Source organism: Chroicocephalus ridibundus, chromosome 4 (genome assembly GCF_963924245.1).
Source record: "Chroicocephalus ridibundus chromosome 4, bChrRid1.1, whole genome shotgun sequence".
NCBI classification, from domain to species: domain Eukaryota; kingdom Metazoa; phylum Chordata; class Aves; order Charadriiformes; family Laridae; genus Chroicocephalus; species Chroicocephalus ridibundus.
Window position 1 is genome coordinate 63,315,441 of NC_086287.1, and position 25,392 is coordinate 63,340,832.

Genomic DNA, 25,392 nt, shown 5'->3' on the forward strand with positions numbered 1-25,392 from the left:
GTGCTTGAATCAAACTGTCAGGTTCTGCTTTGGGGTTTTCTAGTCAGTAGGGAGCACACTTCCTTTATTTTTCAGCAGCTCTGCTGGACATATCCAATAAAATCCTCTGCATTTCAAAAAAGGCTGTACATGAAATGCTTGTGATGTGGTTGCGCCAGCTAGACAGGGAGCTCACTATGTGAAAAAAACTTTATAGTTACACTTCTGCTGGGGACTGGCTTGCGTGGATTTGTGGCAAACTGCACCATAGCCCAGGGACATGATTCTGATCCCCATGCTCTGGGGCCACCATTTAATTAAATATTGCACAGCTTAAATTTTTTATAGGATTTAATTTTTAGAATATGTAGAAATTTCTAGCCTAATGTACTTATGATTCAAATATATGCAGTTAATTGATGTTTCCTGTGGCTTCCAGATGGTCTAAAAGGAACATTTTATATTGCCCTGATTACTAGCACAAGAAAGAGATTTTAGGAAGGAAATGGAGCACTTCAACCTGAGACAAGTAGTTACAATAAAGCCTGTGAGCAGACAGTGAGGTCACAGAGACCGTCTGGGTGTTCTGCTCTGCCATCAGAATGTAATTCTTGTCTTGTTCCCTTTCTTTAATGATTTTTACTGTTAGGAAAGACAGAATCAGTTATAACCAATTTTAGTTGTTTTTACCTGATAGAAGAGGAAAACAACTGCTGCAATGACTGAACTGCCTACATGGAAATTATGGACAGTCTCATCCACACATCTTGAATGCATTGTGGTCAGGAGGAAATGCAGAACCTGCTCAGGAGCATCTCTGGGGCCTCAAAGTTTTGCCCTTTTGGCTGATACAGGAAGTAGTTTAGTAGGGCCACCTTAAGAGAAGGGTCCCTCCACAGACTGAGTGTCTCCAGGTTGCCTCTGGCTGTGCTGTATTTTTGGGACATTGGAGTAGGTACTGATACGCAGTTGTATTTGAGGTGAGGGGTATATTTCTCAGCCATCAATGCCCATGGGGTTGCCCCTAGTGTTTTTTAGGATGAGGGAGTGTTACTTTACAGTCCTTGATTTGTCCCTTCCTATTGCATGTGCTAGGCAACAGATCTAGCCCAGTGTCACTTAAGCAGAAGCAATTGCAATGACAGAAGTCCTGTGCTAAGCAAACTTTTTCTTTACTTTTTCACTTCAAAGCCTGAAATTATCAGTGACGCAAGAAGCCCTCGATCACCAACACCTTGTTCCACCTATGTCCAGCCTACAGTACTTCCCTCATCCTCTCTTCTGAGATATTCTTTGTTCCCTCCTCCTTTCAGCCAGCCTGTGAGCTCATGGGCAGACTCCATGACCTCAATCAAAGTAATGAAGCACCAGTGACTTCTCTTTCTCCTGAGAGCTTGATTGACTCCTTACAGACAACACACAATGTGAGAACGGATCCACTCAAGCTGCTGTGTGCATCCCTCACAGGCCTTGCCTTGCATGGCTGGCTGTAGGACCAGTAGCTTGCTTTTATCCAACCTGTGAAAACCTTGCCCAGATAAGCTTTTTGAAAGGCAGGACCTCAGAAAGAAATACCTTCTTTTCCCAGATAGTTTTCTTTATATTTGCTCCTTTCTATTTTCCTTTCTCCACCATCACTGGCTATTCCTACCCACTATCATTTCTTCAGACATATTTTAGGGTCAGCTCTAAAGCGCACATGATTCCCTGGAAAGGCTCTTGTGGCCATGTTCAGAAGTGGACTGAGAAGCTAACACTGGAATTAGTGCCTCTAAGATCAGAATCAGATCTTTCATATTGCTTGTATCTAGAGATGCCTGTTTTCCAAAAACACCATTGTTTTTGACATGAACATTTTGAAGGTTGCTTGAAGTTCCCACTGACTGGAAATGGGAAAACATAACCTCCGATTTCAGAAAAGGAAAAAAAGGAAGACCCAGTGAACTACAGGCCTGTCAGTCTCACCTCTGTGCCTGGTAAGATTATGGAGCAGATCCTCCTGGAAACTCTGCTAAGGCACATGGAAAATTAGGAGGTGATTAGTGACAGCCAACACGGCTTCACCAAGGGCAAGTCATGCCGGAAAAACTTGGTGGCCTTCTATGACAGGGTTACAATGTTGGTAGATAAGGGGAGAACAGCAGATGTCATTAACCTGGACTTAAGCAAAGCATTTGACACTGTTCCTCACGACAACCTGGTCACTAAATTGGAGAGACATGGATTTGATGGATGGACCACTCAGTGGATAAGGAACTGGTTGGATGTCTGCACTCAAAGGATTGTGGTCAACAGCTTGATGTCAAAGTAGAAATCAGTGACAAGTGGTGTTCCACAGGGGTTGGTACTGGGACCAGTGCTTTTTAGCATCTTTGTCGGTGACGTGGACAGTGAGATCAAGTGCACCCTCAGCATGTTTGCTGGCAACACCAAGCTGTGTGGCATGGTTGACATGCTGGAGGGAAGGGATGCCATCCAGAGGGACTTGGACAGGCTGCAGAGGTGGGCCTGTGCAAACCTCATGAAGTTCAACCAGGCCAAGGGCAAGGTCCTGCACCTGGTTCACGGCAATCCCAGGCACAAATACATGCTGGGTGGAGAATGGATTGAGAGCAGCCCTGAGGAGAAGGACTTGGGGGTGTTGGTGGATGAGAAGCTCAACATCACCCGGCAACGTACGCTCACAGCCCAGAAAGCCAACTGCATCCTGGGCTGTATCAAAAGAAGCATGACCAGCAGGTTGGGAGAGGTGATTCTTCCCCTCTACTCTGCTCTCATGAGACCTCACCCAGAGTACTGCGTGCAGCTTTGGAGCCTTCAGCACAGGAAGGACATGGACCTGTTGGAGAGGGTCCAGAGAAGGGCCACGAAGATGATCAAAAGGCTGGAGCACCTCTCCTATGAAGACAGATTGAGAGCATTGGGGTTGTTCAGCCTGGAGAAGGGAAGGCTCCGGGGAGACCTTATGCTTTTCAGTACCTAAAGGGGGCCAACAGGAAAGATGGGGAGGGACTCTTTATCAGGGACTGTAGCAATAGGACGAGTGGTAATGGTTTTAAACTGAAAAAGGGGAGATTTAGATTAGATATTGTGAAGAAATTCTTTACTATGAGGGTGGTGAGACACTGGAACAGGTTGCCCAGGGAAGTTGTGGAGGACTAAAATTGTTCAAGGCCAGGCTGGATGGGGCTTTGAGCAGCCTGGTCTAGTGGGAGGTGTCCCTGCCCATGGCAGGGGGGTTGGAACTAGGTGATCTTTGAGGTCCCTTCCAACCCGAACCATTCTATGATTCTATGATTCTAAACCTCATTATTGTGGTATACTCAGAAGCACCTCGGTCTTGACAAGACTGATCAGTTTGCTGTCTACCCTTTATCTGGTCCTTATGTTTTTAAACTGAGGTGATATCAGTTATTCTCTGCTAATACACCAGCTTAGTGAGCAAGTAATCACAATGGGGCTGACTTTTTGAGCAATTTAACAACTGGCTTTAGCTCTGAGTGAATACAGCACATTTGGCTCAAGTTCCATTCATCAGAGAAAGGATACAGTCCACCCAGTTTGAAATCACTCCTGAAGACACTACAAATGGAAAAATGTAAATATTCTTTGAAGATTATCTGAAAATTCTTTCATATGAATGAATGCTTTAGATTTACTCCATGTCCTAGAAGTACTTTGTTACGTAGTTGAGGAACAAAAATAGCATTACCTGACCTACCTTCCCTATTAAGCAATTCGGTTTAAAGCTTGAGCCTGGGGTGTTAGGTAGTCTCACCGTACACACTTTGAAAGGGTAAAAACGTGTTTGGGAAACAGGGTCATGAAGTGTAATTCAAGCAACAAACCCCAGGAAATGCCAGCTAGATCACAGGTCCCCTAAGACAGAAAAAGGCCCGGTTCTTCTCCAGGCAACTGATTTGCTGCGAGTATTTCACGCTGCGCTGTGCACAATGAATCACACAGCTTCTATACTCATCTGCACCCTGGGTCACCCAGTGGGGATTCCTTCACTGCAGCCATTCAAGGCAAGATGCTATAATAAACCTTACTAATAATACTTCCCAGCTTCGCTGCAACTTTGTCTGCAAGCACTTTGCAGAGAACAGTAAAACCATTCGTCTAGAGAAGGGTGAAAAATTTGGGGCAAGACACTTTGCTCAGCTCTTGTATATCTTCTTGCTATCAAACCACCTTAAGGGGTTTAGTGCTTTTTCAGTATTACAGCCTAATAAGAGCCTTTGGGAAAAACACTGCAATGTATTCAACAGGCAAAAAATCCCGTTTCTCCAAGGCGTTCCTCATCTCAGCTGGAGTATTTTTCTAGAGCTTTAAACAGGGAAAAACACAGGCAGGACAAGTTTGTATCTAAAAGCAGAGGCATTTTTGCTGCACTACCCTTCAGGGCTCTGATCATCTCCTGATGGTTCAATTAGTCCCGCTAGTAGGGACAGAGTGGAATTGGGGTTAGAAGGTGTACCAGGTCCAAGCAAAGGTTTGCTGTCTCTCCAGATCAGTTATTAAACCAGCTCTTTGGCAGCAGCCCATTTATTCAGCTTTTACTCTTGCTTTGACTTGAGACCTTCCTGCAACCAGGGTGAAGACCCCTAACTTGTACTGTGGCAGCAAGTCATATATGCCCTTTTAGTCCTGTCTGGTGGAGTGGGAGTTATGAAATGGGTCTCCATTAAGATGTTTCTAATTGAATTGGTCTGTAAGAGGAAGGCAGCTTCTTCACTGAAGCCTTTTGCCTCAGTCTCATTTGCTTCTTGCCCTCAATTCTCCCAGTCCCCCAGCTCCAGGACAGAGGCAGAGCACAGGGGTCAAGAGCTGCCTACGCAGCCCCCTGCCCTGCTGCCCGCAGCTCCCCGGCCCTCAGCAGCTCCCAACACCGACAGCCTTCTCTGGCTCACTGCTGCAGAGAGGGAGCTCTAAAGCTGGCAGAGCAGCTAAGGAGGAAAAGAGAGGGGGGACTTTTTTTCTTCCCCGATGTTAGCATGCTGGGCAAGATGCTGCGCCCACCCAGACAGGCAGTGCTGAGGCAGGGGGAAACTGTGTGTTTTGTCCCAGCATTTATGGATCTTGCCTGTCCTGGGATTTCTTTTCACTGAGAGACTCAGGAAAATTGTCTTGTAGAGCATCTTGCAGTGCTTTCCCTTTGTTTGTACCCAGATGCCTCTTATGCCAATGTAAATCCAGAGCCAGTGGGACTTCAAGGGAACAACAGGTAGAATTGAGTCAGCAGGTTTGACAGAGAGCAGAATCGGGCCTCTGGGACCCATGTGAATTTGGAGATGGATAAGGTTTCTGTGCATTTAGGAGCCACATCACAAAGGCTAGGTCAGATTATCTGTCCTTTCCATCCAGCTCTGGAGGAAATGGGGAACACGCTTGATCCTTTAGGGCTGACAAAACTCCTCAGCGTGAGGCTGACCACAGCGAGAATTAGGTGAAGCCAGCTATTATGGCAGTCCCCAAAATAGAGTCTGAGGGGAGGGCCCATGGCCAGATGCTGCCAAGCCCTCTCTGGGCTTGACCCAGAGGGCTGCAGCCAGTTGCTGTAGCCCAGAATGGAGCAGATGCACTGGGGCTACTACAGAGCTGCTTGGGAAGGGCATGAGAAAATCACTTCTTGCGGGAGTACAGCACTGCATTTACACACTGGTCAGTAGGGATCACAAAGCTCAGAGTCCAGCAGAGACTAAGCTGGCCAAACGTTGTGAAACAGGAGACAATGGGATCCCCTCCTATTGTAAAGGAAGCTTGCCCTGTTTTTATTATTATAACGAAGCATTAAATTTGCTCGCTACCAGACACCTTGCCAGTTAGTCTATTGTCCCTCCCTGCACCAAACTGGACACTTTACTGAGCAGCTGAGAGCCACACGGTGCCATGCACTTGTGTTAGTAAAACACTTTCTTATCTTTCCTTTAGATCCTTCACAGACAGGAGATATCACCAATGCGGGGGGGGGGGCAGTAAATTGCACCATGCCTCATTTGCCTCCTTGGATTAATAGCACTTTCCTTCCTCTTCAGCATTTTTTGGCAACTAAAAGCACTAAGGGACTCAGACATGCCCCAGATTTCCTAGATTAGGACACAGCACACCATGAGTTTTCTTAGAGAAGTCTGTTGCCCCTTCCCTGGCTCTGCCCTGGCTCTATCTTTAGCCTTTTTTAGAGTAAGGCCACTTTATTTGTGAGGCCGCATTTGTGTTTATACTAGTGCAATATTGTTGTTATCATGCTAATTTTTCTGCCTCTTGCTTTCTAATGCTGCAATATGGTGTGGGGCTGAGCTCTGATTCTCTGTGCACAAAAATCAAATTAAAATGGATTAAAATTAAAATTAAATGGATCAAATTAAAATTAAAATTAAAATTTAATTAAAATTAAAATCAAATTAGAATGGACTGCCCAAAAGCTGCTCCTCTCTGTCACTGGTAATATCAACTGTGGCAGAACTGTGTCTCTGATTAAATAATCTTCCTGTTGAGTAACTTTTCCAAAGAAAGTCTTTCTGGCTTGAAACGTACATACACTTGGACTCGGTCTAAAGAAGACAGTCTCAACCTTACGGGTTCAGTTGTCTTCTCCTGCTTGACTTCTACAATCAGATCCCAGCTGGAATTTGTGTCCTTGCATAATACAGCAACAGCTGCTGCTGGCCTACAACACCTTGTCCCACTGCCCATTGTGGAGACGGTGTTCCTACTGGCCAAACCTTGCTGCACAGGGTCAAGCGTGGCCTCTCTGGTGGGTTGTTGGTTTAGGGAAGAGTAGGGCCTGCCACTGCCTTGTCTGTGGATTCTGGAAGTAGGAGCTGATACACGATGAGACAAAGGGCTGGAGAGTGAACACAGGAGTGATTTGGGACGAAGTCCATCTCTTCCTGTGGGTGGGATGGAACTCTCACTCCTGTTACTATCAGCAATGGCATGCGTTTCTTCAGAAGTGTGTGCTAATACGAGATTTTAAGTCATCAGCAGCTCAAGTTTATAATACCTAGCCACGGACACCAAACTGACCATGTGACTCTGCAAGACGGTCCCAGCCATGACAACTCTGCATATCAAGGACTAAAACATGACTGCAGCTAAAAGCTCTTTGCTGGTTTTGTTGGGGTTTTTTCGTTGTTGTTAGTTTTTTTCTCATTTTCATTTAAATGAGTTAGGGCTGAGGCAACATCATTTTATTTAATACTGGTTATTAGTCTCTGAAGTTTTCTTTAAATAAAGCCTGATCCTGATGCTGTTACTTCTGTTGAATCGACCCGGAGTCAGAGGGGCAACACAGGGAGTGAAGAGTGACACAGCTTGAATCTGGCCCATAGATTATTAATTCTTTACGGATTGAGAGTCTCATATCATTTGCCTTTGAAGTGCTGCGGTGTATAAACAATAAATAATTTTTCATTTTCCTTTTTGATTTTTATTGTCTTACAGACTTGGATAAAGCAGTATTTCCCTGTGTTGTAAGAGCAACACTGTCCCAGACTCTCTAGGAGTTACACAGACAATATTATGCACCTGATTTAGCTAATTAACAAAGGAGAAGCCACATTGGGAATGCAGTGTTTGCTTCCCACTGACTTCTTACATGCTGTGCCTATCAAAAGAGAGCAGCAAACATGTGTAGAGAAATGAAAGAAGCCTCTTTGATTGTGTGGACTTTCTATTAAGTGGCACTTTGCATTTTGTAGATCAAGGTCTGGAAATAACACTGGCAGTAATTATGCACATGTGGCATGTCACCTTGATGCACTGGTATGGAATGCAAGGGGAGAACAAATTTACATAACTAATCACTGACAAACAAGATAAAGTGATTGCTATTAGCAAGTTAACTTTTCTCTACAATTACCACCCTGTGCTATCTGAGATACCCCACATAGTATCTCTGTGAAGAACAAGGAGGGCCTGCTGTGCTTCAGATATCACCACACTGCATTTTTCGTGGCAAATCATAGAATAGCCTGTTAATTTACTTTTTATCCTTGGCTGTGAAACTTGGAATCATCCCACAGGAAGAAGCAGAGAGAACAAGGCTCTCTCCCGTTGGCATATATGTGCATGGAGATTATGCACAAATATAAAGTGCAAAACTTGGTGGATGATATTAAAAACTGGGATCATTCAGAATACAACGTATGGGGGACCCAAAACAACAGGTGATCACAAGTTTTATATTGGTTTTGAAACTGAATTATTTCATTTTTTTCCACTTTTGAGGGGACACACTTCCATGCTTTCCTGTGCAGCTACTAAGCCTGGAAACACTCTGTCTTTACAACAGAGATTTTCCAGTTGGTAACTGGGATCCTAGCTGTTGAGGTGTTGTCATTAAATACTGTGAATCTCATGATTAAACAAGGCATTCCCTGCAGGATGTGCTTCTCTTTGTCAGCTGGACGGCTCCTGTCTCTGGCAAACAATTCTTGTTGAGAAGAAAGTGACGTAAATTGTAGTGTGTTTTTGCCGAGGAGATCAGCTCCAGTGCAGGTAAGTCTGTGCTAGGGAAGGAAATCGCGGCAAAGAAACGGCCAGGGGCTCGTTTTTGAGGCTTTTAAAGCCAGGAAAAGGGGCCAGCCCGAGCCGGTACCCGGCCCTTCTGGGGGGCGGGGACAGCTGAGGAGCCGAGGGCGGAGCCACCACCCCCGGCGGCAGGTGTTAACGAGCAGAGGGTGGGACCACTCTCCCCCCTCATAAAAGAAACCCTTTGGGAGCGCAGCGACCAGGTCGCTGTGCACTGAGCAAACACTGAGCAAGCGAGCTGCAAGTGGGCGTTCCCTGGGTGTGACCCGAGGTATCACCCAGGTGCACCACAACGAGAGTGTACTTCCTGGGCTGGAGAAGGGGGCGCCCAAGCAGGGTGTGACACACCAGTCCAGTCACAGCGGTCTGCACAGCAGTTCGTGCAGGACAGAGCTGAAAGACTGCTAACCCGGCTAGGTAGTGATGGTAACTACTCGCAAGATGACTGTGGCGTCCATGAGCTCCACAACCACCAGGTCTGATGCCGCCTCTCAGACGGAGCTCTTGTGGGAACATGCTACCACACGGACATCGGGCTGTAGGGTATGCCCTGCTCTTACGCCAGTGTCGGATGGCAATGATGGGCATACCTGTAGGAGATGTGCTCAGGTAGAGGATCTTCTCCAATTAGTCATGGAGCTCAGGGAGGAGGTAAGTAGGTTGAGGAGCATCAGGGAATGTGAGAGGGAGATAGATTCCTGGAGCAGAATCCTGCATCCCATGACAGAAACCCAGCAGGCAGATAAAACCCCTGCAACAGAGAGCTCCATATCCTCTCTCACCTCAACTGAAGGCGGTAACCTGGAGGACAGGGGGCAATGGCAGGAAGTTCCTGCGCGGCGCAACAGGCGCTGCACTCGAGACTGCCCGATGACTACCCCATCTTCCCAGGTGCCATTACTTAACAGGTACAGTGCTCTACAGAGGAACCTGGATGATGACGAGCACAATATTTCTCCTATTTCTCCTACCCTGGAGCCGTCAGCAAGGTCTAGTCAGACCTCCCCCTGCATCAAAACCTCTGTGGTAAAGAAGAAAAGACGGGTCCTTGTCATAGGTGACTCATTACTGAAAGGAACAGAAGGCCCAATATGCAGGCCGGACCCGGTACATAGGGAGGTCTGCTGCCTCCCTGGGGCCCGGGTCAAGGACGTGAAGAGGATGCTTCCTTCCCTGGTACGGCCCTCAGACTACTATCCGCTTTTGCTCTTTCAGGTAGGCAGCGACGAGGTAACAAGAAGTCCAAGGGCAATGAAGAAAGATTTCAAGACCCTGGGACGGCTGGTCAAGGGATCGGGAGCGCAAGTTGTGTTCTCGTCTATTCCCCCAGTTGCGGGGAATGATGAGGGGCTAAATAGAAGGACCCAGCAGATCAATGCCTGGCTTCGAGCTTGGTGCTGCCGGCAGGACTTTGGGTTCTTTGATCATGGCCTGATCTACAAAACGCCTGGCCTGCTGGTAACAGGCAGGAATACCTTGACCTCCAGGGGAAAAAGGGTTCTAGGACAAGAGTTATCGGGGCTCATTGAGAGGGCTTTAAACTAGATCTGAAGGGGGGTGGGGATGGTACTGGGCTTGCTGGTGAGGTGCCAGGGTGTAGTTGCTCAGCGCTCGTGGGCCAGTGTGCCAGTATTTCTGAAAGCCAGAAGGCACACCACATCTCAAGGGTCAAAACTACACACACGACTCCCTCTCTGAAATGCTTATACACCAATGCACGCAGCATGGGGAATAAGCAGGAAGAGCTGGAGGTCTGTGTGCGGTTGCGGGGCCATGATCTCATTGCAATTACTGAGACGTGGTGGGACAACTCGCATGACTGGAATGCTGTCATGGATGTCATCACTCAGGATGGGATCTCAAGGAGCAAGTAAAGCATCCACAGGCCACAATGCCCCTTTTTATGTTTGCTAAGGGTTTGGGGCTGCTTCTGTGATGGTGTGGTCCCCGCCAGGCACCATCATGACCTTTATAGCCCATAACCCTGCCCAAGCAATAACCACCTGTGGTGGTCACAATGGGTGCATCTGGTCATGATGGTGGCATCCGGGGCTCCACGGTGGTTTTGGGGAGTCAGATAAAAACACAGTAGCCAAGGACCAACTTAAGCAATGCTGGTACTCTGGTCAATATGCAAATAGGGCTACAGGGCAACCATCTTATCCCCGTAAGTAGTCAACCCCCCAAGAGCCTTTGTAATTCTCCTGCACGGCAGCATCTCCCCTTAAGTAGCAACGCCTCTCAAGATTACTTCTCGAGATGCAGAGATTCCTTGACACAACAGATCCTGGGTAAGTGACGAACAGCACGCTAAACTCTGAGATCTCAGCTAAGCGATACAAAGGATTGATTGGGAAGATACAGTCCTTTTGACATAAACCCTTGACCAGGGCTGGGACTGGATCCAGCTGCCCCTGGACTCCTCTCTGAGAAGGAGTTTGGAAAGCAAGAGGGTCCTCGCTGAACCTCCTGATTCCACGGGAGGCTCTCCCTCACAGTTCTGACTGACCCTGCCCTCCATGCAGTAAGTGACCGATTGCACCTCGCCATCGAATCTTGTCGAAACACAGTCGCATTGACCATCAAACGCTGCCGCTGAGCCAGGGTGGGGGGTGCCCAAGGGCAGGGCTGGCTGCCGGCCTGTGATGCGCTCTGTCGCCTGGGACACCACAGGGGATGCGTCACAATGGGGGGCAGCTATAAAAGGCGCCAGCAGCAGCGCTGCCCCAGTACGGCCTGGGCTAGCGGTGAGTGGGCTGGCGGGGGGAGGCTGGGCTGGACCAGGGCCGGGGCAGAAACGCCGGCCCCCGTGGGGTGGGTTCTCACCCAGCATCGAGGGCCCAGCCACTGGCCCCTCTGCTGGGCACAGGCCTTACTCCTACAGGCTATGGCTGCAATAAGGGTCCTCGCCTTGCTTGTGCTAAGCATCTTCCGGCTCCTGCCGATGGTTGGCGATGAGCTGGACGAGGCTACGCGCGAGCATGTGCAGCAGCGTGTGGAGCATCTGATGGCTCGGATGACTTGGCTGCTGCAGGAGCTGGAGCAGAGGAGCCTGGAGCAGAGGAGCCAGAAGCCAGCCTTTGCCTGGGGAGGCCTGGTCTTTGCTGCCTTGCAGCAGTGGCAGTTCTGGGCGATTGCTGGAGTCCCAGTCCTGCTCTTCAGGCTCTGCTGGTGGCTCTGGAAAAGGAGGCGACAGCCAGAGATCAGCCATGAAGAGGAGAGCTCCAGCAGCAGCACAGAGCTGGAGGAGGATGAAAGTGAAGAAGAAGATGCTGATGATTATCAGAGGTGTCTGCTGAATTCTATCACAAAGCGCATCCGATTGTCAGTGAAGAGCATGGCCTACAGGAGACAGGTGGTGGAAGAGCTGGCGAGCGACCTCCTCACTGTCTTACAAGAACGCTTGTCAAATAGTTTCTTCCCGGCGCTGCAGCCAGCCATCGGGGTGGGCAGCGCCTTTGAAGGTTGGAGTCCCGCTGGGCATGATGCTGTCTACCACCTGCTTGTGCCCATGAAGCCTCCCCGGGGCCACACCTTCCACCTGGAGCTGGGCGCTGCGGGGGAGATGCCGGCAAAGAACTGCGTCCGCGTGGAGCTGGAGTGCACCTGCACCAGGGACCAAGGCATGGAGAACGTGCTGTGCTTCCTCCACCAACCCGAGGAGGGGCTAGGCAGAAATCAGGTTTTGAGCTTCCTAGGCATCCTCTGCACCGGCTCCTACCTAGATATCGAGAAGATTGCCCGCTGGTTCCAGAAGTTGGTGAGGTCAGCCTGGCGGGAGATGCCTCAGTCGCGTCTCTACACTATGAAGGTGCTGCCTTCCAGCCGCTCCTGCAAGCTGCAGCTGACAAACGCCTCCGGGAGATCCCTCTTCATTGAGATGATGTTTGGGGTGCAGCGAGGCGACTCGGACATCTTCCTGAGCAGCCAGACTGCAGAAGCCGCCTTCACCCCAAGCACCACGTGGGCAGAGACCTATGATGTGGCAGAGGCAAAGTTCTTCAGGCATGTGGCCAGGCAGGCCCCGCGTGACACCTCCCACCTCAAATGCCTGCAGCTCTGTGCTGGTAGCCTGGTGGGCACAGGCTTTTCCTCTGATGTCTTGAAAACGGTTGTGATGCACCTCCTGAACACCATACCCCCGTCAAGCTGGAGAAGGAGGGAATTCCTGATGCGGCTGCAGGATGTCATGTGGTACCTGCATGGCTGCTTGGAGGAAAAATGCCTGCACCACTTCTTCTTTGGTAATGAGAACATGCCTGAGGACATCGTCTTGCCCGCAGCCTTCCAAGCGGCTGAGCCAATCAACCTCTTCCAGTGCCTCCTGCAGGATCCAGCTGCCCACGCCAAGGCACTGCGTGAGTTTGAGGAAGTGCAAGGTCGGCTCACAAGACTGGTCTTCTGCGGAGACTGAAAGAGGTCTTCCTGGACAGAGCTGTGTTTGTGTCCCCTTGACTGCCCGTGCATCTTTGAAGAGCATCCCTTCCTTCTAGGGCTCTACTTTGTGCAAAGTTGACAATAAAGAGTGTGTTTGAACAAAAGCTGCATCTCTGACTGAGTGCGCATCAGTTTTTTGGGGAATGCGGGCACAGGGGGCTGAGTGCTGATGTGGTGGGCTCTGGTTTCACTGATTCTCTAGCTACGGCTCCCCATCCTGCCTGTGCTCCTGCACTGGGGCAATGGGAATAATTTGTCACCCTCCACAGCTGGGCACATTGCCTGTGTGGCTCCGCAGGGAGGGAGCCTGACGTGGCTTCCTTGGGGGCCATACACAAAGCAAGCCCTGGGAGCGCCACAGCATTGCCCTCGGGTGACCCCAGCGAGGTGGGAATGACGCGGGCCGAGTGGGGAGCCCTTTGCACGGGGGACGAGTGCCACGATGGCAGAGCGGGGCTCTGGCGGCTCTGGCTCCTGTACCAGCATGAGACTCATGCTCCACACCCTCTCGTCACCTCAAGCTTGGGTTCCCACCACTTTAACACGGGAGACTTAACACGTGCAGCAAGGTTAAAGAAAGCTTTTGAGATGCCTCCAATTCCAGGCATGCACTGGCGCAGCCCGTGCCACGTTTCTGAGAAGCAGTGGCCTGGCAGCAGCCATGGCGGCAGGAGAGCTGCACTCATCCCTGTCTTTGGGACACCTCTAGTGGAAATCCAAGGATGGTCTATGGGAGAAGATTTGGAAGATCTTCGATAGTTATCACGTCAAAAGAACTGCCCGTGTCTGAGTGCTAAAGAAGCCCAACGGGTGCCTGGTGCCCATCAGCCCAAGGGACGTGGCTTTTCCGGGCTCTGCGAGGGCCGTGCTGTTTTAAAACCAACTCTTGCCTTTTATCACAGCAGACCTAGTTGGGGCCAGCTCTGCTGTCTGTCTCTCCTGGCCCCGGGCTCTGAGCTTCTCCTCCGAGCCCAATCTGAGAGCAAAATGCCAGCTCCTCTCAGAAGCACCGCCCCAGGGTGTAGCCAGAGGTGCAGCGAGTCACTGAGTGTCTGCCCAAGCCATCGCTGCCCGTGGTACACTGCTGATGTGCCTTCTGGAGAAGTGGACACCTTCACAGCTGCCTTGGATCAACGAGCCACCCGAACTAGCACTCTGCGCTGTCACTGTGAAGCTTCATGCTGGAACTCAGTCGCGTTGGGGGCAAGATGTCCTGCAGACGGGGTTCGGCCACTGAAAGCCTGCCACAGCCCTTGACATACTGCTTCACAAGGGTCTCTGCACAGTTCCCTCTGCCGCCAGGAGATCTCAGGCTTGCAAGACAGCTCTGGGGGGTGTCTGAGGGCATTTCTGTGCCCCTGACACCCTTGGGCTGTGTGTGGGAGGGACTGGCAGGTCGGCAGGTCCTGAGGCAGTTGGGGGGTGCTGGCTGTCCCCGCGGCCCCTTCCAACCATGGGAGGGGTTTGGAAACCTTCACAACTGGCCTGTGCCAAGCCAGGAGAGAGGCTGGGATGCAAAGTACAGAAATTCAAGAGTAACGCTTTATTCATGCGCATGAGGTGTCCCGTTCAAATCGGCGCACCCTGAATGCGGTTTTACATGAGGCTCTTCTACCTCTCTCTACCATTCAGGTACAACATGATGTGGCCAATCCCTACTTAACACACGCATACTACAATTTTCAAAGCAGCTCTGATTCTGTGGCGTCGCCATCCATCTGCTTCTGTCTTGATCTGCACGACCCTGGGCTTGGTCTGGCTACAGCTCCTTCTCTCTGGTGCCAGGCAAGGGGAGGGTTTCACAGAGGTGGTAGAGGGGCTAGGATGCAGACATGATAGTCCGGGATTGGGGAATTCAGGGCATGGGAGTAACGGACAGGATTCAGGAAAAGTCAAGCCGGCAGAGTTGAGCCACCCACCCGCATTAGAACCTGTGCCACTAGGAAAGCACGCAAGGTATTAGCAATTGGAGATTCCTTACTGGGAGGCGCTGAAGCAGCTCTTTGCCGTCCAGACAATTTCTCCAGAGAAGTTTGCTGCCCACCAGGAGCTCACACTCGGGACGTCACTGAGAGGCTGCCAAGACCTGAACCCTGCAGGTTATCACCCACTCCTACTACACGATGTAGGGTCTGACGACACTGTGATGAGGCAACTTAGAACCATCCAGAGAGACTGTATGTTCCTTGGAGCAATGTTCAAAGGATGAGGAGCAGAGGTGGTGTTCTCCTCTCTCCTCCCAGTCAGAGGAAGGGGTTCAGGAAGGAGGAGGCAAATTGAACTGGCTGCTGCTCAAGGTTTTGGCTTCTGCAATGGTGGATCAACCTTGGAGAAGCCAGTGAAGCCTCATGGTTTTAATAGGTTTTGATGATCATTTCTGTGGGGAAAAGCTGTACTTGACAGTAGTAAGAAAGAGATGACTTTATAGCATTTATGTCAGGAGACATTTTTTCTTTATTGTACAGGGAAGAGAAGAAATGGTGTCTATATGGAGGACATACTTCATAGAATCATAGAATCATAGAATCATTTAGGTTGGAAAAGACCCTTGGGATCATCGAGTCCAACCATCACTCTACAAAGTTCTCCCTTACACCATATCCCTTAACACCACATCTAAATGAGTCTTAAACACATTCAGGGATGGTGACTCCACCACCTCTCTGGGCAGCCTATTCCAGTGTCTAACCACTCTTTCTGTGAAGAATTTTTTCCTAATGTGCAGTCTAAACCTACCCTGCTGCAGCTTTGAGGGTGAATTAAGTGATTCTCTGCGGAATTCACACCAATCCTCTGGCTTCTTGAATGAGTAACTTTGCAAAGCAGAAAAGAAGGCAGCAAACAGATAACAGCATAGAAAGTCAGTGTGACATCTGTCTTGCATGTATGCTTATGTTTCACTTTCTGATCTGTGAGGTTTTCAGGCACAAAATGACTAAATTTCAGCAAGTTCATATCATGCCTTGGATCATTCTATACAGCAGGTTGTTTACCCACTATATTACAGGCAAGTACTTTCAATATTGACAGATTGGCTAAAGGCCAAATTTTATATGCTGCTATTAGCATATTTTTACTGTTTCTGTGCTTACAAAGGAACCAGAATGTTCCCTGGCAGTCAAGGCTAATAAGTATGCAAATCATGATCTGTGCTTATAGGCACGCTCTTTTTTGGTACGTGCATCAGTGTGCCAATTTGGCACTCGCCTTTCTGATCAGAGATAAACAGAGCTGCAGGGATTACGGTGACAGATAAATCCTCCTGAAAATTGTATGGGTTTTGAAACATGCAGAATTGTGTTTAATCCCCATTGCTCTGCACAGTGGATTTGCTATAGGAGAAGCTACTCACAAAAGGGGTAGTACACAGGTCTCTGTGCCAAAATATGTGAACCCACGAGGCTTTCTACTTTCTTAAGGTCACTTTTAAGTTTATATCTTCAAGAGCTAAGAAACAGCTTAGTATCCAATGATTTGGGGATCTGAAAGGAGATATACAGCACTAAAGGCTCTGTATGAACCTAGAGCATGTGAAACAAGATCTTAGCACAGTGGCCATGGGTAGCATGCATGTATTTCTCAAGCTCACATGTTCTCTATCTGTACACTCTCTTCAGTCACGACCATCTCAGTATGACGTAACACACTTCCTTAGTAGCTCACATCTCTTGAGTATCCCCTCCAGACTACTCTTCCTTGTATTGCCGAGCTCCGCCACGCGAACCTGTGTGACTGGAGCATCGTTTTGTCATATAAGGGAAATGGGATCACCTTCCGTGTTCCTCCAGTGCTGCTTTTTAACTTCTTCAAAAAGCTCTTTGAGAGTGGGCATCTGAAAACCAGCAAGGCATTTAGACATTACAGTAGTAGGGGTCACTGGAGTGCATAAACAGGCATAATTATACTGGAAGGTACTAAAGAAGATCAAAAGGCCAACTTAAGACTCCTTTCACGTTGCAGGTATTTCATTCTCTCAGCCTCAGCCAGTCCATCACGTCTCCGTAGCCCTTTGTTATCTGCACCCAACTTCTCTCTACTTACAGCAATAGCTGCTGTTTGAGTCCCATGGTATAAGTCTTTTATCTCAACTAATGCTCCTTTGAGAGCATCAGCAAAAGGGCTGCTCAGTGTCATCCCTGTTGAATGTAAATGAGAGTCTCTCCTGTGTTTGAATATCAATGTATTTGATCTTGAGTCAGGCCACGTAGTTTATTATTTGGGAGCTTCTTTGTGTGTGCTGTTGCTGATAATTCCTTTTATAATTCTTGTTACTGTCTTCTCACTTGGAAAGCCTGAACGTGCAGCTTGCTTTCTGTTGCCCATTTTTGCCTAGAGAAATAAAATGAGCTTACTTTGTTCTTTTTCCCTGGCCTCCTTGGGTTAGAGGGATTTCCTTGCTACTTTTGGAAACCCTCTGAACTCACTGGAGAAACTTGAGCCTGTAGAGCAACTAGATTGTAATATGTGAAGAAAAACAAAAATAACTTGTGCACAGGAAGCCCTGAAGTTGCCTGCACCCTAGGGGAATGCCAGCTCAGATCACACACCTTTAAAAGCCTGATATATGTTTCCAGCTGCCAGAGCCTTGCCGAACGTCTGGCAGGACCATGTGCCATATCAGGACCATGTGGGACCTCACAGAACCTTAATTGTCTGTTGTGATTTGTTCAATCGATGCAGGTGTAATCTTGGATTTATAAGTCCTGATCTCAGTTTTCTGCTCTGGGACAGAGGTACTGGGGCTAATAATTTCATTTCTGTTGGCTCCATTTCCCTTCTCTGAAAAGGGTGAATTTTGTACCACCTGTGAGCATAGGTAGAGGAAGTAAAGCACTCAGATATGACTTAAAGTAAAAACGGTACCTTATGCTGGAAAATTTTTGAAGGGAAAAAATGAAAACCCAAAAGAAAAGGGAAGGTAGAGTTCTTAGTGAAGAAATAGAAGAGGAGCTTTTGGAAAAAGAAAACATGCAGTACAATACCCACTGCTACAGGAGGTCCTCCACCCGGGCACACCTTTTGCAGGCAGGTGTGCCACCTACCCCTGGCCCAGGAGAAAGATCCAGACACCTCCTGCGGTCTGAGGTCTGCACTGCAGCCTCTCCCTTCAGCAGCTCCATCTGGGTGGAGGCGTTGGCCACTGCTGGGGCGGATGGTGCAGAGCCCCCAACCAGAGATGCAGTCTTTGCTCTCTGATGAGTGCCCACCATTTTGCCTTGAGGGTCAGGTAGGATGAGTGCCCTTGACCCTTGCAGATGGTCACAGGATAGTGTCCAGTGCTCAACCAGTGGAATGCTCCTCCTTCAAAGAGGTGCCCTTCTCACATGTCCATCTGTGCAAACTGATGCCCCATGGCCTGGCTGATGCCAGGGCGCCCCCTTACCTCAGGAATATCCCCTGTGCGCTGAGCTCTGCCACTCTGCTCTGGTTGGGATGACTCCAGAGCAGCTCTCCTCAGTGACTGACCATGTTGATGTTCATCCCATTCTCCACCTGGCCACCCCCATAAGCATGGATGAACATGACTGCTCAGGTGCAATCTGAGCTCTCCAGGCAGTGCACTCTCCTCCACTCATGCTTACAGATTTGGTATACAGAGTCTAGTTTTGGGGCCATCTTACCAGGCAGTATAGACACATTCTTTGGCTCTTAAGTCCCATAGAAATATTTCCAGTGGGCTCCAGCAGGCTCTGGATCAGAATGCTGATCCCTTCCATAGCAGGTTGCATTGCAAGCAGCAAAGAAGAGCATGTCTACATCTGTATTTTATTACACTTTGTCTTGCAGAGATGTTGGGGAGTGTAGAATCTGCACTGCTGGAAGGAAGAAGAAAGAGAGGGTTAGACATCCTCGCTAAAATTTAAAAATGGAGACAACACATTTCCTGAAGGCTCCAAACTTGCAAAACATTCACCACTCATGAGAATGTTGGTTTTCCAAGTGATAAGTCAAATCCTGAGGTAAGTGCCAAGGCTTCTGATGAGAAATTGTGTTCGATACTTAGTCCGTTGACCATACAATGAGTAACATTTTGTCAGAGTGGAGTTTCTATTTCTGCCAAAGGTCTAACTGTACTGAACAACATACAGGCTCAATATCCATAACAAAGTAACCCCTGTGCAAGTTAAGCACAAGACAAGTAATCAGTCTTTTGCCCCAAAAGAAAAAGGTTAATTTTTCACAGTTCACCTGTTGCAGTAGCTAAGAGTGTTCTCCAGCCAAGTCTTCCATCTGTATGCACACTATGGGATATTGCTATGCAAAGAATTCCTGATTCAGCAAAATATTCCAACACATTCTCAGCTTTGAACATGCTTGAGGGAGTATTTGCTGCAGCAACAGAAAAATGCTAGTTCATTGAAGCAACAGTTAGAAAAATCAGGATAAGAGAGGATGAAATGTGTGAAGAGACAAAGTGAAATCAAGCAAAAATAAACATTTGCTTGCTCGAATGGGAGCAGCCTTGCATGGACTGATGTGTAGACACTGGATTGGGCACCTGCTCCAGAGGAACCATGTGATGAGAGGCAATAAGTAACAGATCTGAGACATCTTATGTGACAGTATCTCCTAAATTTACATACAGAAAATGCCTGTTAGTAGCAGCATATAGTCTCCTGAGGCGCTATTGCTTCTCACAGTTGCAGCTATTGCTAGTTGAACAGCACAGAGCAAAGAAAGGGAAAATGTTCCTTAGAAATGTTACTCCCAAGTGGCTATTGCTTTTAAAAGGTATTTCTGTTAGTCATACTGAAAGCATGATTGGGAAAAGCTTTTAGAAAGCGTTTCTACAAAGCAAAGAATATCTGTGTAAATATGCAGTGCAATTTTAAATCTCAACTAGGGCTGGAAACAATGCAGAAATGTACTCAGTACTGAGTACATTTCTGCAGGGAAAATACATCTTTTGGTAAAATTCTTCTCTAGTTTGCCTGTAAAAGGATCTTCTTCCTTGTCTGTGATATGAACAGCTGCTACGATTTCATCTTAAGACTTCTCAAATCTTCAAAGTCCTGGAACATATTGTGTCATACATCTGTGATGACCCACAGCTTAGAAAGAAACACAGCTGCCTCTAACCCATTGGCCATGATATCATTCTTTAGTGATTCCAATCTCTTATGGCCTTGTTAAATTGCCCAGGCCAAATCAGACTTACATATTATTTTATGCTCTTGTCAAATGTCATACAGATCTGACAGCAGCATTCAGTGTCCTGTATTTCTTCAAACTCAAATTAGAATACAAAGCCACCATCACTGCTAGAGATGGAAAATTACTGTAGTGAATTTTTCAAGGGCTAAAATTCACATGTGCTAGCTCATTAGTTCTGTCCTTTCAATATCCTCTGGATCCAGGTATCTAGATCAATAATTTTTCATATATTTTGTATAGGGGTCAGGTGCAGAAGGTGGACTTGACCTTTTCTTAATTACATCTGCATTTGACTGTAAAAGATTTGAAACTGCCACTGCTGTTTCTCTTTTCTTTATTTCCCCCTTTTTCCACTTACTTACTAGCAGAAAGAGTGTAAATAAACAGGAAAACAACCTAAATAACGCAGCACATTTCTTCCCTAGTTAAACCACTTAAAATCAGTATGTGCTTTACAGCATGAAAGCAATTGGATTTGAGATAGCTAACCATTGCGCTAAATGGTGTCAATGCTTGTTGAGCAGTAAAGCTGCTCTGCTGACACTGTTCCTTCAGAAGCAGCCTCCAGTTCCTGGTACCAGAACCAGCCATGATCAGGGAACACTAGAGATCCCAAATGATTTCATATCGGATGTTTTCTAATACTTCATCTGGAAACCTGCTTCCCTCTTCTTTTCCCTTGTTATGGGTCATGAAACCTCGGAAACTTGTGCACATTCTCATCTTAAACCAAGTCTGGTCTAGTGAAAATGCAAAATGGATAAGATAAAATGTCCGTGTAAGCTTTCCCAAGATGAAATTGTAGCCTTGCTGCTGTTAATCTCCCACTGACTCTGCTGGACTTAGAACAGCAGCTGGGTGTGTTAAGTCATAGGTTTCAAAATATTTTAAATGCTGTCTCAAAAGTCCTTTTGCACGGAAAAAAGAGTTAATGGTAGAAGTAAAACCCAAACCCCAGTACAGCCACACACACATCTGCAGCAAATCTGTATTACCCAGCAGCCAGGGTGGGTGCGCGGTGCTACGCAGCGAGCCATGTGTAACAGCCTCTTTCCATATGCCAGGTTCCACAGCCACCAAAACTTATACATACGGCTTTCTAAAAAAAGCCCCAAAAGCACAAATGAGCACAAACAAGCTGAGTGCACCACTCTTCAGCTGCTGTGTCATGTATTCCCGCCTTCAAACAGTTCTGCCCTGTATTTAAGAAGCATCTCCCAGCTGGTGATCTCCAAGCAACTTGAAAGCAGTCATGAATTCAGGACTGCAGAAATCTCTTGGTGCAGTTAAGTATAATTACTCTGCCGCTGTCTTTTCCACTTTCTTCTCCAACTACAGAAACAAAGGAGACAAGTTAATCACCAAGTTCTGCCACCTTTATTTAAGTTGAACAGCTCTTTTGTCCCTGAATAGTCATCTGGATTCCTCCTGGCTGAATATTGTACTGCTTAATTTGGAAAAGAGGAGCAGATGCAGGTGTTAAATGATTTTCCTCAAGACTTGATAAAGGAGATAGAGACAAAAACTACTGGCCCTCAATTTGCTAGTCTGAAATTGTTGTTAGAGTAAGTAATCTATCCAAAGGGGCTTTTCTGCTGGGCATTGGCAGCAGCATGCTTGGCAGCGTTTTATATCTTTTTTCACAAATCCACCACGTTAACTCAATGTAGAGCAAATCCAGGCTTTTTTGTTATGTTTGTATCTCTTTTCTAAACTCATGATGATGAAAAGGAGCTTGTGTGTATGGCTTAAAGAAATGAAACTTGCTTAAAGAAATGGTACTGTTGAATTCTCTGTGGTTTATCACTATTTCCAAAGCGGGAGCCTTCTTTCTCCCAGTGCCACTTCCTCCTTCCTAATCAGTGCTGAAAGTGGTGCAAAGGAAAGCTAGTCTTTTCCCTGTGATGAGTTAATAACATCAACATATAAGTTGATGATGGTTTTGAGGGATTTTGTCCTCCTCAAATCTGTAAGCCCTTATAAATACTTTTCCCACAAATGTCTAACCCACAGGTAACTTTTTTTACTGAAAGTGTTCCCCTGGAAGAGCTACGCTTTTTCACAGATTTTCATGGATTATGCATTAACCTTGATCAACTTCCCTGTTTCTCCCTCAAAATGCATTAAAAACTGAGGGGAAAAGTGTTCCCGGATAATATGCAGGAGCGCATTATACTTGCTCAGTGCTGCCTAACAATTAGAGTCACTTGGCACGTTACTGTCTTTTTCCTTCTAGAAGCAAATTCAATAGCTGTTTCAACAGAACGGGGGTGGTTTTGGCAGCTATGTGACCCAGATACAAGCCTCAGTTTGAGTATATTTTCAGCATTGCTAACTTGGCTTATCTCCGGGTTGGGAATCTGAAGCTCTCTGTAAGCATCCAGCTGCAGTGGAGTTAGACAGCTGGAGTCCTGGCTGCTTGCTTAGGGCAAAAACGTTAAGGGCCAAGCTGCACAGAAAACACCCTTGGCAACTGCTCAATGGAGGGAGGAGAGGAGAAAAGGCAGTAATAGTGGGTAAAACAGATCCTGGAAATAAGGAAGAAAAGAAGGCTTTGCTGCACCTGAGCTGGGGAGATGCTCCTATTATGGGGGCAGGGTTATCTGAATAAAAGGGTTTGGGTTTGATTTCCAGCATTGCTTTGGGATCCCTCGCAGCTCAACAGGGTGCAGGGCAACAGGCGTAGCATAAAACTCCTTTCTGCTCTCAGTCCTGAAGCTGGGAGCTCTGCAAAGCCTAGAATGGATTAAGGGCAGTGTTAACAGGGGGATTCACACCATCCTGCTTTCATCACCTCTCAGTCTGGGGAACGGCAGTGCCCTGTCAGAAGGTGATTTAGAGCTGGGCTGGGTGCTGCCCTGAATGTCTGCGCTCTGCTGTGCCCACAAAGGACTCCACAGGGACACGAGCCAGCAAGTCAAGTGCCTCTAATGGGGAAGTGTGTTCATTTTCCTGCCTCCAACTGCTGCCTTTTCCAAGGATGTGCCAGCATGCTACACAGCCTGCCTTATCCTCTCCCTGGCTTGCTCATTGTACTGAATTTTGTAGGCTGGCAGAAAGGTGGCTGTGCCAGCTTGTTGTCACCTAAGAGAGCTCCTGTGTCGTGGGGAGTCTTTGACAGCTTCATTTGGGCAGCTTTGTTTGTTCTCTGTGCTGTATTAGCAGCACAAATGGGTGGAAACTGGACCAGCTGTCCAACCTCCAACATATGATCTGGGATAAGCCAGTTACGGTAACATTTCCCCGCATTTTGTGATCCCCACAGGAGGTGGGGTTGGTATGGCTCAGTGCCACCTGTGTTTTCCTTGTTGTGCTGTGGATTTTGTCCAGCAAAGCTGGGGAGGAAATCTAGCAGGTGACAACAGTGCAAACAGATTGAGAGGATGACTGTGGAGCTGGAAAACACTACAGGTATTTCCAAGTCTGAATGTCTGCACATAAAGACATCAGTCACAATGACTGGACCAAGAAAGCCTGTTGGCCACTGGCTGGTGGCTCTTAAATGCAGTTCTTACTGTCCCTCTCTGGGTCACTTTGGGCAAGCTTTACTATGATCACAGAGGCTCTGTATGAAAAATGCACACAGCTGAAGAGCACAAAGCAAATATTTACTATCTAATCTAACATATACAGATGATAGCTAAGAATGCTGTAGGAGAAGCATTCATATGGTCACAACCATAAAGCACCTGTGGGGAAGGGTGGTCTCACGCTGGCCTCAGCTTCCCTGCTACCCAACATGCTAGCGGTAGGTTAAGGCCCCACAAGAGCACTCAGCACCTTGAACCTGTTCTTTGGCTCTCTTGTATCTTCTGTTTTTATCCTGTCTTGTTTGGGTTGCTCCCTCTCCACACACGTTTCTGACAGTCTCTGGTAGTGAACAAGCTTGAGCAGGAGTGTGGACAGCCAGCCCAAAACTGTAGGGCATAGCAGACTGATGACCTTGTTTTTTGTCCACTTTCATAGATGTTTACTGGGCTACGGGGCACATGCCATTTAGTTGCCTTGTAGGTCCCAGCCAGAACATTTCCTATATTTGTTTGCTGCGTTTTGGAGCAGTCTGCCACAGACAATATCCCCCAAAAGACTTCTGTGGATATTTGACCTAACTAGTCTTTGAGGGACCTCAGATAATCCCAGTAAGCCACAGTGGACTCCGTAGCTTTTCCTGCTGGCCATTCTGAGCACTGGTCCGGATAGGAAAGACCAACCTGTGTGTTTGTGCCCTTTTCTAATGGAGTGCCGTAAGGTGACAGCGGTCTTTTGTGACTAAGTAAGTCTCTGACAGCCGCTCCGCTATGTGAGGCAATACAGTTTGCTTGCATTCAAGAGCAGAAAAATGTTTCGTATTGACAACAATGGAAGCATACGTCTTTGCTGGTCTGAAAGCTTCCTTCTAGCTCAGTGACTCAAGATCCTCAAGGATGATCACAAGCCTGGGCAATGGGGTTTAACTTTGGAATCAGAGGGGCTAGCAGTAGGGCACAGGGAATGGATGGCAGCAAGGTATGTGGGAGACTTTAGGATCTGAGGGCTGTGTAAGGTAGTTGCACCTCTTCTTCCTCCCTCCTCTACCCATCTTCAGTCATCAGACAAAGAGCAGCAACTGCTCCAAGAGAAATGAGAGGCATGTGGATGGAACGCAAATGTGAGAATAAGGACTTGCAATAAAGTGCAACCTATCCAGCATGGACCTCAAACAGGAAAGCCCTACCTGAGGGATGGCTGAATTTAGATGTGTGTTGCCTCTGAATGGTTTATTGCCAGGTACACTTTTACAGGAAAGCAATGGAGGCTTGATCTGTCAACAACTAACAGAGCTGGCTCCAACCTGTTAAACTTTCATTGCCCTGATTACTGCAGTGCACAGAGTAGTTAGCCAGTTAGGAAATGTGCATACCATGCAAGCCATAAAGAATTGTTTGTATTTATTCATATTCCTAACTGATGACTTCAAACTACTGTGAATAAATGAATGAATGAATGAATGAATGAATGAATGAATGAATGAATGAATTAAGGAACGAACGAATGAGTGAAGCTTACAAAATCCACAGGCAGAAATTTACTGTGTTTATCTTCTTACTTTTTCTTATTTAAGCAAATGGGGAAAAGCAAACCAGAAAGTGTGCGGTTCTGCTGCACCTATTTTATGTGTTGAAGAAGTGTTTAATCCCAGAAATGGAGGATATTTTAAAGAGAATATGGTCCAATCAGTTAAAAAAAAATATCAGTTACATATGGGGTTGAAACTTCTGCATATATATGCATACTGGGGATTCTTTT

At 47.4% G+C, this 25,392-nt stretch overlaps 1 protein-coding gene across 1 annotated transcript; it reads left to right on the forward strand.

Moving 5' to 3' along the window:
• The first annotated feature begins 11,401 nt into the window (after nucleotides 1-11,401).
• Nucleotides 11,402-12,928, forward strand: LOC134515076 (inositol 1,4,5-trisphosphate receptor-interacting protein-like 1). Its single transcript, XM_063333644.1, has one exon. It carries the CDS (start codon nucleotides 11,402-11,404, stop codon nucleotides 12,926-12,928), a length of 1,527 nt encoding a protein of 508 aa, XP_063189714.1.
• Nucleotides 12,929-25,392: the final 12,464 nt, after the last annotated feature.

Excerpts from the sequence above, each read along its gene's own strand:
- LOC134515076 (XM_063333644.1), top strand. The coding sequence starts at position 11,402 with ATGGCTGCAATAAGGGTCCTCGCCTTGCTTGTGCTAAGCATCTTCCGG.